The 14,257-nt window shown below is 37.1% G+C and overlaps 1 protein-coding gene across 7 annotated transcripts in view; it reads right to left on the bottom strand.

Moving 5' to 3' along the window:
• Window positions 1-14,257, bottom strand: part of RALYL (RALY RNA binding protein like) — a 374,493-nt gene that overhangs the window by 17,680 nt on the left and 342,556 nt on the right. For 5 of the 7 annotated variants that reach the window (XM_054638208.2, XM_054638200.2, XM_054638225.2 and 2 more), the window contains 2 exons: window positions 6,426-6,539; window positions 1,902-2,080 (listed from right to left, as the gene is read on the bottom strand). In XM_054638208.2, the coding sequence (XP_054494183.2) occupies window positions 1,902-2,080; window positions 6,426-6,539 (293 nt within the window). The remainder of the gene's footprint in view (window positions 1-1,901; window positions 2,081-6,425; window positions 6,540-14,257) is intronic. The other 2 variants (XM_077186852.1, XM_054638241.2) reach the window with 1 other exon arrangement.

Genomic DNA, 14,257 nt, shown 5'->3' with positions numbered 1-14,257 from the left:
CTGCCAGCTTCTCACCTAGAGGGTCCCAGCCTTTGGGAAGGTGGAAGGCATGAAGCTGCCTGGCTCCACTGCCCTGGCATTGCACTAGGCTGCACCTGACTGAGTGGATGCACAGAAGTCCTCTTCCTTGGCCTTTCCTTGCTACCATCATGTTGGGATGGGGGGATGCCACTAATGCCAGGATGCAATGCAGAGGACACCACTCTCCACATGCAGTGAGCTGCCTCCTCCCAGCACTCATGCACTGATGTGATGACAGGCAGAGAAACTGGAGTTGGTTCCCCACCCTGCCTTAGATGCGTGTGTCAGACCTCTGAGCTGTCTTTGGAGCTGTGTCTGCACCGCACTGTGCTTCAACTGATTCCATAACATGAATCTTGGAAAGGCCTTTTAACTTGGGAGCAGCAGTGTGCAAATGTGTCTGTACCAGTTCCAGACTTTCACTGCTAATGAGTTCTTCCTGTGCTGCTTGCTTTATAGAGCCTTTCCTGCTGAGGCCTTTGATAGATGAAAAAATTCTTCTACTTTTTGTGTCATATAGTGTGGATATATGCTAAGTATGTCAAATCCACAAGGTAAAATGACAGCACTGAGCAATCAGAGTCTAATGCACTGTATGTTAACATCCCCACTTAGTTGTCTGTAACGGGGAGTATGATCCCTAATTAGTGCAAAACCCAACATTCTTGTTAAACTCTGGTCTATTTTAGCAATAAACCCCTATTGCTAAAATCACTTCAGTTGGTCCGGTATTGGACATGGTGGGAGTTTATATTTACAAGTATTTATAAATTACAAAATTTCAACTCCCTACAAATTCGGAGTGGTAGTTTTTTACAGACATCCCTTATATCTGAAGAGGAGAACCTGTCTCTTTAAGAAAAAGGGATAATGTCATCTGTTCTCCATTGCATGTGAAAAATGAGGGAATTCAGGTTTTAGTAGCTTCTTCCAGGAATAATGCTACTCAGGATATAGAAATTCAAATCTTGGGCTGGCTAACAGGACACAAACCTGAAAAAATTACAAGTAGGTTTAAATTGCTTTTGCAGTAAGCAGCACAAACCGCTGGTTATACATATGCCCCATTACTCCAGACTTGCTATTGATTCTGCTTGCTAACTGACTTCTGCTGCTTCACTAAAAGCTTTTTACTGTACATACATGGTTAAATATTTTTGAAATGCAAGCAATGACAATGAGCAACAAAAGTTCTTTCAGCTCAAAGCAGAATAAGAAAATCAGGATGGAAGGGAGAGTACTATAGAAGCTAAACCACTGTGATTGTTCCATTCTTATTAGGAATGCATAGAAAGGTATAAATCTCACTTTCCAAATATTTCTTAATGTTGCTCTAGAAGAACTTAGGAGTTTAGCATCGTAATGGTGCTAAATGAAATGCTTTTATTTCATGAAAGGTGAAGCAGAAAACCCAAACATTTCTTAAGGAAAAATCCTTTTATCAAAAAACCTGTATCTGCCAATACAGCCCACAGAGTATACCCATGGAGACTCAGGACCATGGAAAGCATGTGCTTAATAATGAAAAACTTCACCATTTTAGAATCTTATTTAATTTTGAAAAGCAGCAGTTGAAAAAAAGGAAAAAAAGTAGCACTCTACACTTTTACATGTGTAAAATAATAAATGTAAACCAATTTAAACTACATTTTATTTCCTTTCTAAAATCACCAAATGTAGTAAAATATTTTTTTTTTTATTTCTGCTATGCTTAGAGGTTCCTATGCTTAATTGATATTATAGTGTATGAGTAGTATAGGTCTGGGCACTAGTTACAGAACATCACAGTGCTGCTCTGAGCTTATCTTAATCCAGACTGTTGGTTCTCTGTGGTTACTTGTAGGAACCATATAGACAGACAGGTCATGATTATTCCTTACCAGCTCATTGCTGCCATCCTCATCAAAATCCTCCTCTATCCCATCAGTCATATCTTCTCCATCCCCATCTGCATCTGGCCCTCCTTCAATTGGCTCTTCCGTAGAGTTATCTGCATTCTCTGATATGCATTCCTCTTGAATCAAATCAGCATTATCTTCCATTTGTTTCTTTTGGGCTTCTGTAAGGAAAACATACTCTATGGAGATTCAGTAACCTTTCCTATTGGTGGCAAAGGAAAGTGCTCTGCAGAAGAAACCTAAGCTTCCATCTCCAGATGTGCTAGATTTGTAAAATTCTCTGTGATAATATCTACCAGGCAAATATGATTGAAAACTTTTCTTTCAAAAATTAGTGCATAAATAAATCACAATATCAATATGATCATCTACCCCATCTATGCCATGCAGTGGATGAAGGCTTGATTTGCCAGGAGATCCAGCTTTTTGATTTTCTGTACTTGACTTTGCCTTGGAATTCAATTGGCACAGTCACCAGATGTTTATTCATGAGCAGCCAATGAGAAGTACATAAATATCTACGCTCTGAGAAGCAGAAGGCTGTTAATTGCCAATAAATGAGTAAGAATTTGTGTTAATTTAAAGTGAATATGTCTTAACAGTCATACAGGTAATCAATAAATACTTTTAGACAGGTAAACATATTTTTATGGAGTAAAGTATCTGTTACTCATCACTGGTATAATGTGCTGAAATAACTGGAGAATGTCCCCCTCCAATCAACCAAATATTGGCTTCCTATATTTTCTGCAAAGTGGTAAAAAGAAAGGCCATTTCCATGGAGGCCTGAAGAATCTATTCTGGTTGAATTCATGAAGGTAGCTGCGTTGTTGTGACTAGGTATTGGTAAACTCCTGGATATGCTGAAGAACTTCATCCAAACAGCAGAAATCCAGAGAAAGATTGATGGAAGAATGACAGAGACTGGCTAGAAGAATGTTTGGAGGGATCAGAGTCTTATTTCTATGCATGTCAGGAACTTATATGAAACACTTTATGTACTCAGAGTGAATCAGGCCAGAGAATTGGTTGCATGCAGCTAGAAAAGTAATGTCTTTTCAGTCTGAGGGTGATCAATGACAGAATTTCTAGAACAAAATATTTCTTCCTTTGTAAGACTGACTGCTCTGTAACACTAGTAGTTCATTACCTATGTTGTTGGACAACCAATGAATTAAGTGTTGCCTTGAAGCTCTATATTTTTGAAGCTCTATTATTTTTTTTATCATAAGTTATTACCAGCTACACATACTATTCAAATCGGATGGCATTTTTCTGTTCCATAGTCTTAAACCAAGACATTTGTTTTACCTTTTGACTTTGCACATTTATTTTGCCATTTACATTCATCTCTTTAGCCTTCATTTGTCTTTAGTCCCTCATTTTCACCTTCTCTTACTGGAGAAACAGAAAAATTAAGCTTTCCTCCCTCAGTCACCTAATGTCTTCAGAAAGGTTCTTAGATTTAAAGAATACAAAGTCATCTTAGACAGCTGCTCCAAGAGTACTGTAGTCATATATATTAGCAGAAGATTCACCCCATGGAGTCTTATCTTCTATTGGTAAGGTGCTCCATACAATGCCAGGTTAGTTAAAAGCGATTGTGTTACTTGCCTTACGCACAAGGAAATATGGATTGAATAATCAATCTATGCCTTCTATGTCTGGCCCTACCACTTCCTGTCTTAAGCCATTTCTGAGGTCACTCAGCTCTGGCAATGAACAATGAATCAGTTTTGGTTAAGGCTTTTAAAAACAAGGTTGCTGAATTCATAGACAATACATTTAAATGGGAAACCATCTAAGATGCAGCTGCTAAAAAGTTAGGTCACTTACTTAATTGTCTTAATGAGAACATAGACTGGGTTCTTCAGAGAAGGCTAAAATATTGTCTCAGTACTCATCTCTTCTGGGCTCTTCTGAGAAGCTAAACTCAAGTACCTAACTTTGAGCCTAATTAAAGCCTAACCTATAATATCACAGGAAGATTAGTCTCTAAATTTTTTTTCTTTTTTTTGCATGTCAGAACAGCTTATTCCCAGCTTCTTGGTTCAGATTTTTGCAAACAAAGGAGCTATTTCTACAGTTTTCCTATGTACAGGAAATACTATTTTCTATATTACCTCTACTGGAAAGGTTAGGGGTTGATAATAGAAAAAGCCAGATCATCAGCTTTTACTGCAAGGAGAGTTTTCATGCAGCTGTAGAGCAGTAACCGATATATGCACTGAGCTTGTCCAGCCTGTAACATCACATTCCTCCAGATGTAACAACTTTTAGGATTAAAAATTAAATATTCTTCAGGAGAGCAAATCAAACTTAGAAAACCAAAAGAGCAAGATGACGGCTTGATTTTTGCTTTGTGCAAATAAGAAACAGATCCTCTCTCTGATCCCAGTCTTAGTGAGGCCACACCTTCTGGCAGAGGAAAATAATAAATAACATTGCCAACCATAGAGAAGGAACAAAATCATCTCATCATCTCCCGTCTGACATTCTAAATAAAATAGTTCAGCTACTGATGTAGCTTACATAAATCTTTTTGGATCTTCAGACTAATAATCCAGACTGCATAACCCTCTTCATCTGCTCAGGAAACTTAAATGGGGTTCCATTCTTACTGGTATCTTTGAGGTGTTTTTTTCCTCACACCCTCCAATGAGAGGCAAAGAATATGAGGGATGGGTTCTGCACCTGATGTTTTAAAACATCAATGTTTTGAAAACATTTTTTAACATCTGAGGATATTCATTGCATGTTTTAAGAAGCCAAAAGACTGTGATTCAATACAAATCATTTTTCTTTTGACCTGATTTCTATTTAAATGAGACCACCATAGTTCTTTAGCAAAAGTGAAAATTGAATATCAAAGTACAATGATCTGCAGATTGTTTTGCATAGTAATGGATTTTTTATAAAAACTCCCCAAGGTAGCATAATCAAGAATATTTCAGTGCACAAGTGATTCCATGGAGTGCCTTGCAATTATGTCTTCACCAATTATACCAACTTTTATCTAACTTGCATAAAGTACAAAATAGAACCTAATGAATACATATTTGCACAGATCTGAAAGAGATAATCACAATCTCTACTAATGGTTTACCTTAGACTTGAAAAAAGCCCTCAACTTTGTGAGATAAACTGTAACATCTGGGGGACTGGTTCTTGTCTGTCAACTTAGAAAATGATTGTAAAGAAAAGGTAGGTTGTTTTTCAAACAATATTTTTTTAAAAAGTACTTGGGAACAGGAGACATCCATATCTAAATTCCTTTTTGACTGTGTCAGGTTTATAACCCTCAACCTCTAATTCCCAGTAATGTTTTAGACAGTCTTGATGGAATTTTCTTTATGTGTCCTGATGGGCTTTTGGCTTCATGTAACTGACTACTGTCCAGACAGCCAGGCAATTGTGGGTTCTGAGGCAGAATTTCTTTCACACATTTCACACAAAATTCAGAAAAAGGTTTTATCACAAAATGGAGGGATGAAAGAAAATAATTGAGTTTTTCATGAGATAAGGAATCCATGCTGACTCTCACAAAATCAACTCACTAATATAAAGCTCCTGTAAAAATATATATGTGATCTATAAGGAAATAGCAAAGAAAATACCATAGATAGGCATAAGAACTGGGTTTGTTTTTTATATATGCTGTGGTGAAAATGCAACCTTATCTCTCAGAATGACTTTAAAGTGCTGCCTGGTGGGATAATTCATCTAACAAAATGAATTATGCACTGACTTCATTAAATTATGAAGTTGTATTGGATTTTTTCATTCCCAAGGTTTGACTAAAACCAAATCTTTTTAAGCCAGAAAAAAGCTAAACTGGAGCTGTAACCAGTTTTACGAAGAGGCCCAAACTTCACTCAATAACTGAGGCTGGAAAGTATCTCTGGGCTCTCCAAGTCCAATTCCTCTTCAAATCAGAGACAAACTCAAATTTTAGCACAGGTCCATAGGTCCATGAGCCCAATGAGTTTTGAATGTTTCCAAGGATGGAGCCAGTATGGTCTCTCTGGTCAACTCACTATACTTAGGTGCATGATGCTTAGGTGCATCTCTTTTCCTTATATCAAACAGATTTTTTTTCTTGCTTCAGCTTGTGACTATTACCTCCTGCTTATTGCCCAGGCAATAATTCTTGATATACACCAGCTATTCATACTTAATGTGCCTAGCACAAGCATTCCCATGGTCAAAAATGTCTAACTTAATTCTGTTCAGTCAGTTTTTTAGTCATGTTTTGTTTCCAGAGCAACTAGAAAGATTATTTTTTCCTACTACACCATTAAAGACGATTCTTAAATGATGATGCATGTTCTGTGAAGAATATTAATCTATTCTGCCAGTAGTTTTACCTGAGAGTTGATTTACCTTGCTTCAGGCCTCCATTAAGTACCAAAATTTCAGAAAACTTCCATTCTCTTTGGTCTGTCTTGCTTGACTAGTAACAAGGGTCTAATTTAATTAATTCCACTAAAAATGGCTTTTACCTACCTGCTTCAGCTTTTTGCTGCTTTTCAATCTTTTCCAGTCTCCCTAACAAGGAGTCAATTTTTGTTTTGATTTGAGTTAATTCTTTCTTGATTGTTTGCAACTCATCTGATTTCACTGTGGAAAGAGCAAAATGCAAAACATGAAATAAAGTATATTTGTGGTAACATTCCCTCCCCCAAACAAAACATGTTCTTTTTTTCTTTTCTGTTTAGTAGAAATTACACTCTCTCATTTTTGTCAATATTTTCCGAGATTTACCTTTTAAAATTAGCATTGTTAGTTAAAAATGCAGAATCCTAGAAACCACAGGATTCTAAGCCTTATTGGAAAGAATCCATGGAAGGTGTGTTGCTCAGTAATAGTAATTTCAGGAAAAACATCTCAAAAACATCTTCATAAATCCAAGTAATTTTTACTTAAAAACAGCCTATAGTGAAAGAATAATTCAAATATGATAGACCTGTCACAGTCTTGCAGTGTTATTTTGCTGGACTCTTTTGTAATAGTATTGACAATAATAAATAGATCCCCTACAGTATGTATTTCTCAGCAAGAGTGAATGGTAATATAAGTGCCAGGGCAGCCAGGAATGGAAGGTTATGTTCCAGTCAAAAACTCATTGCAAGAGGTGTCGCGTTTTGTTGCTTCAAAAGCTTTCAGTTCAGTTTCAGTTGGCAATTTCTTGTACTTTTTCCAGCTATGGATAATATATGAAAATATTTCATTTTATGATCGCGTCCAAGGACATGGAGGCATCACCTATAAATTATTAGCTGAAGTTTCCAAATCGTTATTGCACTGCTTTACTCTTCATTTTTGTTTATTAATGTGCTCCCATTGTCAAACCCAAGAAGGAATAACTGCTTTGGAGATGTTTTGGCTTCAAAGGAAACAGTGCAGCCCTCATAAATTATCTCATTATTTTGGCATTATCAGAACATGTGTTTTATGCTCAGAAGGTGGCCCAAATAAATACACTTGCCCTGTTTGTGCTAGGATATAATGTGGAAAAGATCAAGAGGAGAAAATGGCAACTCTATGCTAGCATGGGAGAATAAAGCCATTTATAAAGGTGCAGAGCAGGAAACAGAGGTTTCACTCTTACAATTCTTATGGGAAGAAATGGACCATCCCCATGAGGGACAGGCCGTGGAAGAGCACTGAGCTGTGTTACTCCTCCACCACTGCTGTAGGAGAATGTGCATTGACTTTGGTGTGTGTATTGAGAGCATGGATACACACAACAAGGTGGGTCCTTATCGAGCCTGGGAAAAGGGATGTTCTGCAATGAAGATGTTCCCTTTCTGTCAAAAAGGTCTTCTGGCTGCATCTTGCTGCATCGGTCCTGTTCATTGATGACATTGGCCATGTCTGTTATGGTGGCTCAGGTAATTTGTATTGGGCAATCAGTCTTATGATGAAGTGTGAAGACAAGCTATTGCCTGCTTCAGTGGTAGTTGATGAGTAAGTGTTTGCTTCAAATTAGCCTTATTCCAAACTTGAAGCACATTCACTGAGGCTGAAACCAAAGATTTTTATCTTAGAGTTTGGGCATATATACTGTAATGTGGGTTATACTGTAATGTGCATTATAGTATAACATGCCAGCTAAAGGCGGTAGGTTGCTATATGCAGTAATGCACTTGTTTAATCATGCTCATATTGAGAAATTGCATTATCTCATAGTACAGGCTGAAACCTCTCATCTTAAATGGAATGAACAGAAGGACTTAAAGAAAAAAGTGTAAAACTAACCTGTGCTAGACTCTTATATGCCATACGGTATTTGATGAAATTATTTTGTGTATTTATAGAATGAGGGTTTAAAATGTTCTTAGAGAAATAACGGGTCATTCTCCAATCCCACAGATCTGAAACAAATTGTTAAGAGTCTGACAACCATATAATTAGAAGATTACTGATTCCCCAGGGACAGTGGCTGGTCCATCTTGGAGTAGCAAGGTAGCTCAGAATCCAGAGTGAAATGGTGTGAACTGCTCCAATGGGGAATGCTAAGTGCTGGCAGCAACACACTATGAAGCCTGTTGGCAACACGTTCCGTGCAGCCAAACTGTTATGTCAGGGACGCTCCCTTGATCTGCAAACTGCAGGCTGGCCAGGCCCGAAAGGTCAGACCCAGAAGTGACACTGCAAGGACCTAATGGTATTTGTTTCCAGTCTACTAAGCAAAGCAGAAAACGTTTGCACTTCTGAGTTTGACAAGGAAATATGCTCATGCCTGGCACTGCTGTTGAGCTCAGGTCTGCTGCACAGGGGCTTCCATGTGATGTCTCTGGAAGAAGTAGGCTGGGAAGAAGATGGCACCAGAAGGAACAAGACAACAATGAGGATTCAAGGAACAAACCCCAGTGGTAAAGGACAAGGGGGTGCTGGGCAAGAGATGACTGAACATGAGCCAGTGTGTGCTTAGGTGACCAAGATGGCCAATGGCATCCTGGCCTATGTCAGCAACAGTGTGGCCAGCATGACCAGGGCAGTCATTGTCTCCCTGCACTCAGCACTTGTGAGACATCTTGAGTGCTGTGTCCAGGTCTAAGCACCGCAGCTGAAGAAAAACTGAGGTGCTGGAGAGTCTCCAGGGAAGGGCAATGAAGGCAATGAGGCTGGTGAAAAGTCTAGGAGGCAATTCCTATCAGAAGTGCTGGAGGGAGTTGGGGTTGTTTGGCCTGAAGAAAAGGAGGCTCAGGGGAGACCTTATCACTTTGTAAAACAAACTGAAAGGAGGTTGTAGATAAGTGGGGGGTGTCCACTTCTCCCAGATAACTAGTGATAGGGCAAGAGGACATAGCCTCAAGCTGCACCTGGGCAGGTTCAGGTTGGATGTTAGAAGTAATTTCTTTATGGAAATGGTTGTTAAACATTGGAAATGACTTCTTAGAGAGTCACCATCCCTGGAGGTGTTCAAGAAACCACTATGTGATATTAATGTTATGGTCTAGTTGACAAGGTAGTGAGCAGTTAAAGGCTGATCTGGACAATCTGGAGGCCTTTTCCAATCTAAATGATTCTATGATTCCATGATCATAGAGTCATTTGCTTCAAGTTAACACTAAAAAGGACTGAAAGAAAAGAGAAAAAAAATCTCAACCAGTCTGCACAAGTGCCAAACTTTCACTCTCTTTCCAATATTGTGATGTTGTAATTACTTGAACTGCTTACTGTTTTACCTTGCAGAAGATTGTACAAGTCTTCAAAATTATTCTCCTAGAGAAATTCCACTATTAATTATAATGTAGTGGGTATTTCTGTAGTAAGCAGCAACTACTAAAGACAAATTATGAAGAACCCTGATGAAAAGTAAGTTGAGCAGGAGCCAGATCTTTTCCTTGTCCCAGTTTAATTGCATCCAGCAACTGAGCACCACACAGTTGCTCACTTCCCTCCAAAACCCAGAAGGATGGGGGGAAGTGAAGGAGGGTAAAAGTGAGAAAACTCATTGGTTGAGATGAGAACAGTTTATCAATTGAAATACAATACAGTGATGATAATAATAATACTAATAATAATACCACCACCACAACTACTACTTCTACTACTACTACTACTACTACTACTACTACTGATGATGATGATGATGATGATGAAAACAACAGAAAAATAAATTCCAAGAAATAAAAGCAATGCAAAAGAAAACACCAGCAGATGCCCTGAACAAACCCTGGCCAGCCTTCCCCTTAATTCATTGTTGAAGCTGATACCATGGCCTAGAACATCCCTTTGGCCATCTGGGGTCGCCTGTCCCAGGTGTGTCCCCTCCCAGTTCCTTGTGCATCCCCATCCTGCTCATTGGTGTCATCAACACTGTTTCCAGCACAAATTCACAACACAGCCCCATAGTAGCTACTGAAAAGAAAATTGACTCTGCCCCAGCCAAAGCCAGCACACCACTCTACCCAGCACTTGTGAGGCCACATCTGGAGCATTGTGCCCACCTCTGGGCTCCCCAGTACAATAAGAAATGAAGATGACAAAGCCAGACTCTTCTCAGTAGACCTCACTGACACACCACAGACCATTGGCATAAATTAAAGCATGTGAAATTTAATCTAAACATGAGAATTTTATTTTTTCTTCCCATAGGTGTGGTCAGACACAGTCCTGGGAAATTTGTTTTGCAGGGCACTTGCACCAGAGGAGCTCCAGAGGTCCCTTCCAAACTCAACCATTCTGTGAGTCTGTGATAGCACTTGGCAAGAATGTCAGGCTTTTAAAGCAGTGTTATGGATTATAAATTCTGTGCTCTAGGTGTCCGGCTTTGACTATATAAATTCTCCTTTAAAACATAATGTATTTTTTTTAATTGATCTCAGGCAAGAAACAAAGCCATTGGTAAACATGACACATGACATGCATGTATCCAAAATATCTGTCCATCTGTTTTTGAGCAATAGAGTAGGAAATTAAGGTAACTTACTCTTCAAGAATTTTTTTCCAATTAACAGATAAAATAAAGGACAGCAGGTAACAGATATATACATATTGAAAGAGAGAAAAATTATTTATGAAATTAGTAATGGCTAAATATCTTCAACAATTCCAATGCAAAAATGTGAATAAGTGAAATTTGCTGATGACATGAAATTGAAAGATATCACTTATTCAGAGTAAACTGGAACGGAAGAAGAGGTCAGGTGATTTAAAGGAATGTTACACTGAAAAAGAAATTATGAGATTTCACTGAAAAAACTCCTAAACTTAACAACAGAAGTCCTACTCTTAGCCCCAAGGCTCATCAGCAGAAGAAGACAGTGACAGAATTATTTTTGGGTTGATAACAGAATACCACTATCTGCAGCCATGCAAAGGAAAATGCAGTGCTGGGTGTGTCAAATGATGCATTGCAAGGATGGAGAAGTGTACTGTCTCTGTATGAGGACCTGGTGAGTACAGGTTGAACCACTCAATTCTAGCAGGTACACATGAAGATGACCATAAAAATGGAAAGCCTTTAGTGTGACAAGCATTTTTCTTGTTTGCTGAAGACAAAAAAAGGTAAAAAGAAATAACAATTTTATGCTAAGACAGTGTTGGACCAAAAAAAAAAAAAAAGAGAATATGAATAAATGAGAAACAAACTAACCTGGAAAATACAAGAAAGAGAAAAAACCCAAACCCTAACTATTTTTAAGATGTATCTTAAAGGATTAGATGATGATGCTGCTTGCAAGAGTAAGGAATTTGTTTCAATGACCCTTTCTAGCCCTTCTAGAATCTTTCATTGAAGCATCTAACACCAAAGGAGACAGTCACATACAGTGCATTATAAGAGGAATAAAATTAAGGTGAATTGCAGTTTTAAAAATGAAAGTGCTACTGTTGAATTATAGCTTTTTGTGAAACATGTTTTTTGCTGTAACTGCAAATTGATTCATCCACAAAGCATGATTTAGATTTCTTTGAGAAGAAATGTCATGTATTTTTAAGTAAGCCCTTCATGTTTAATAAAAAATATTTTATCATATTTTATTTCTATAGATAGCACTGAAAAATGGATCAGCTGAGGAAGCTAAATATAAACTCTATGAGTCAAAATTAATTCATTTAAAGACATAATTCAATACATATTTTAATGTCTGAAGTGTCTACTCCTTAATTTCAAGCACACAGAGTGTAAAAGATTTGATTAATATTTTCCTACTGATTTCAGATGTGTAAAATGACAGTGTACACTTTGAGCCCTTCAATTTCTACACTGTAATAAAAAATGACCTCTTCCCAGTTCTAAATAGCAATTTGAAGGTACTGCTTCGTACCATTAACATGAAGAAGTACTATGTGTGATTTACCCACCAATATATTTAATTTTGTGAGTTACTTCTGGTGATTTGGAAATGATTTATGTTCTTCTAGTCTTTGGAGTTAAAAAGAAAACAAAATATTGATAACTGTTCCTGGAAAAATTATGGATTTAGGAAAGAAATAAAATCTTTCTAATGTATTTTATGTTTTATAAGCAGATTTAAAACACATATTGTCACTTTTTGGTCAAATAGGAGTTTACTGTGCTGGCAGATATTTTTTTTGCAGATATGCTCATCAATGAGTAAGGCATTTTTGATATATGTTTTTTGTAATATCTTCGCAACAATAAATTTCTTCCTTTGGATTTCTGTTTTTCTGAAATGAGTCCTTTTGATTCTGGTGATTTTACCAGAATGTGAAATCTTATGTTCTTACCTTTAATATCACATGTATGGGTTTATTTTCTGGGTCTGAGTGTGAACAGTTATATCTATGAGATTTCTACTTATGTCTGAAAGGTCTCTTAAGGGAAGTGATCTCATGAGAGTTTTGCTATATGGGGGTGAAATCTTCAAGGCATAGTCAATACCATTTTGACATTGCTAATTCTAAACTTGCAATTAAGGTGTTTTATGGTCTTAAATTTCATTAAACACAAAATAGCTTCCTTCCCATGAACTAGGTTTCTTCTTATTGAAGAATTTGTTGAATGTTTCTCCTTATTTACCTAACAATAAATTAACATTAGAATTGACAGTGCATTAGTTCAAGGGGTTCAGATTAGCAGTGTAGAGTAAGGAGCTACAAAGTATCAAATTGCTTTCTCCCACAATTCAATATAACCAACTTTTTCCAAGAAAATGGCAAAAGAAGTTGCAAAACATGCCTTCTCTACTTTCCAAACTGAAGTTCTAAGAGAATGGCTCCACTACTTCTCTGATAAAGGTCTTACAATAAGCTGATTATATTCCTGTCCAAGTCAACAAAATCATGTTTCTACATTTATGATGGGTTGACTGGAATTGACAAAAAGCGAAGTAATTTTATGGGAAAATTAGGCATGAAAACCTGTATACTGGGTGTCTGACTCCTTTTAAAGATGTGCTGCATGCAGAAAGAATATTTTGTGAAATTTATTTTATCACAATAAAAAGTCTGCATTTTTTTCCAATTTTCATTGTAATGAATTGAGTATAGAAACCTAAGAAAGGTCAAAAAGCCCATGTTTTAAGTGATGCATCTTACAGCTCTCTCTTCAGTAAAGAGCTTGATCCAAGGATGATCTTGTCACTTGGAGCTCTGAGACTGACACTTAAAATTCAGATCACACCTGAATACATTGAAGGATACCTCCACTGGGGAATAACACTGTCTGTTTGAATCTGGACACTCTCAATTGCACTTCCATTAAATAATTTATAGTTTCTGCAATATTTGCCATATTTTGCAGGCAGTGTTTTGGAAATCTTATAGCAAGTGCTTGTGGATACTTGGACTAGGCTTGAATCCTATAATCTATGCTATGCATTATTTAAGTCCTGACACACTATTACAAAGCATTTTTTGAACTGTAGAAACAAATTTTGCAGTAGTTCTGAGGAACATATATCTGGATATTAATGTAATATTCTCTGCCTCATTCACTACTATAGAAATTCATATTTCTGGTTGAGAGCTTTTCTCGACATCTGTTGGGATACAAACACTAAGATCCTCAGCTCTCTAGAAGAATTTTATAGCTATTCTTGTTCTGAACAATGAGAAAAATATATAAAATCTTATCTGAAAATAAACTCTCTTTTTATGGCAAGTGCAGCAAAAAAAACCCCCATTGTTATTAATACATACTTTAGGACAATTAGTCATTTGAATGTACTGATACTACTAACTATTCATGTAGATAAGACGACAGAAACTGATGAACAAATGAGATCTAACTAAAGCTTTAATTCACTTTGTGAAAACACAAAGATCCAAGGACTGAAAAGGACTAACAAAGTTTCCTAAAGTGAAGATCTTGAGCTGCATCCTTTCTTTTACAATAATAGAAGAAAACATAATTGATCACT

This window comes from Agelaius phoeniceus, chromosome 1, assembly GCF_051311805.1.
Source record: "Agelaius phoeniceus isolate bAgePho1 chromosome 1, bAgePho1.hap1, whole genome shotgun sequence".
NCBI lineage: Eukaryota > Metazoa > Chordata > Aves > Passeriformes > Icteridae > Agelaius > Agelaius phoeniceus.
Note: the sequence above shows the minus strand (reverse complement) of the source record. Positions and strands in the feature narration are given on the sequence as shown.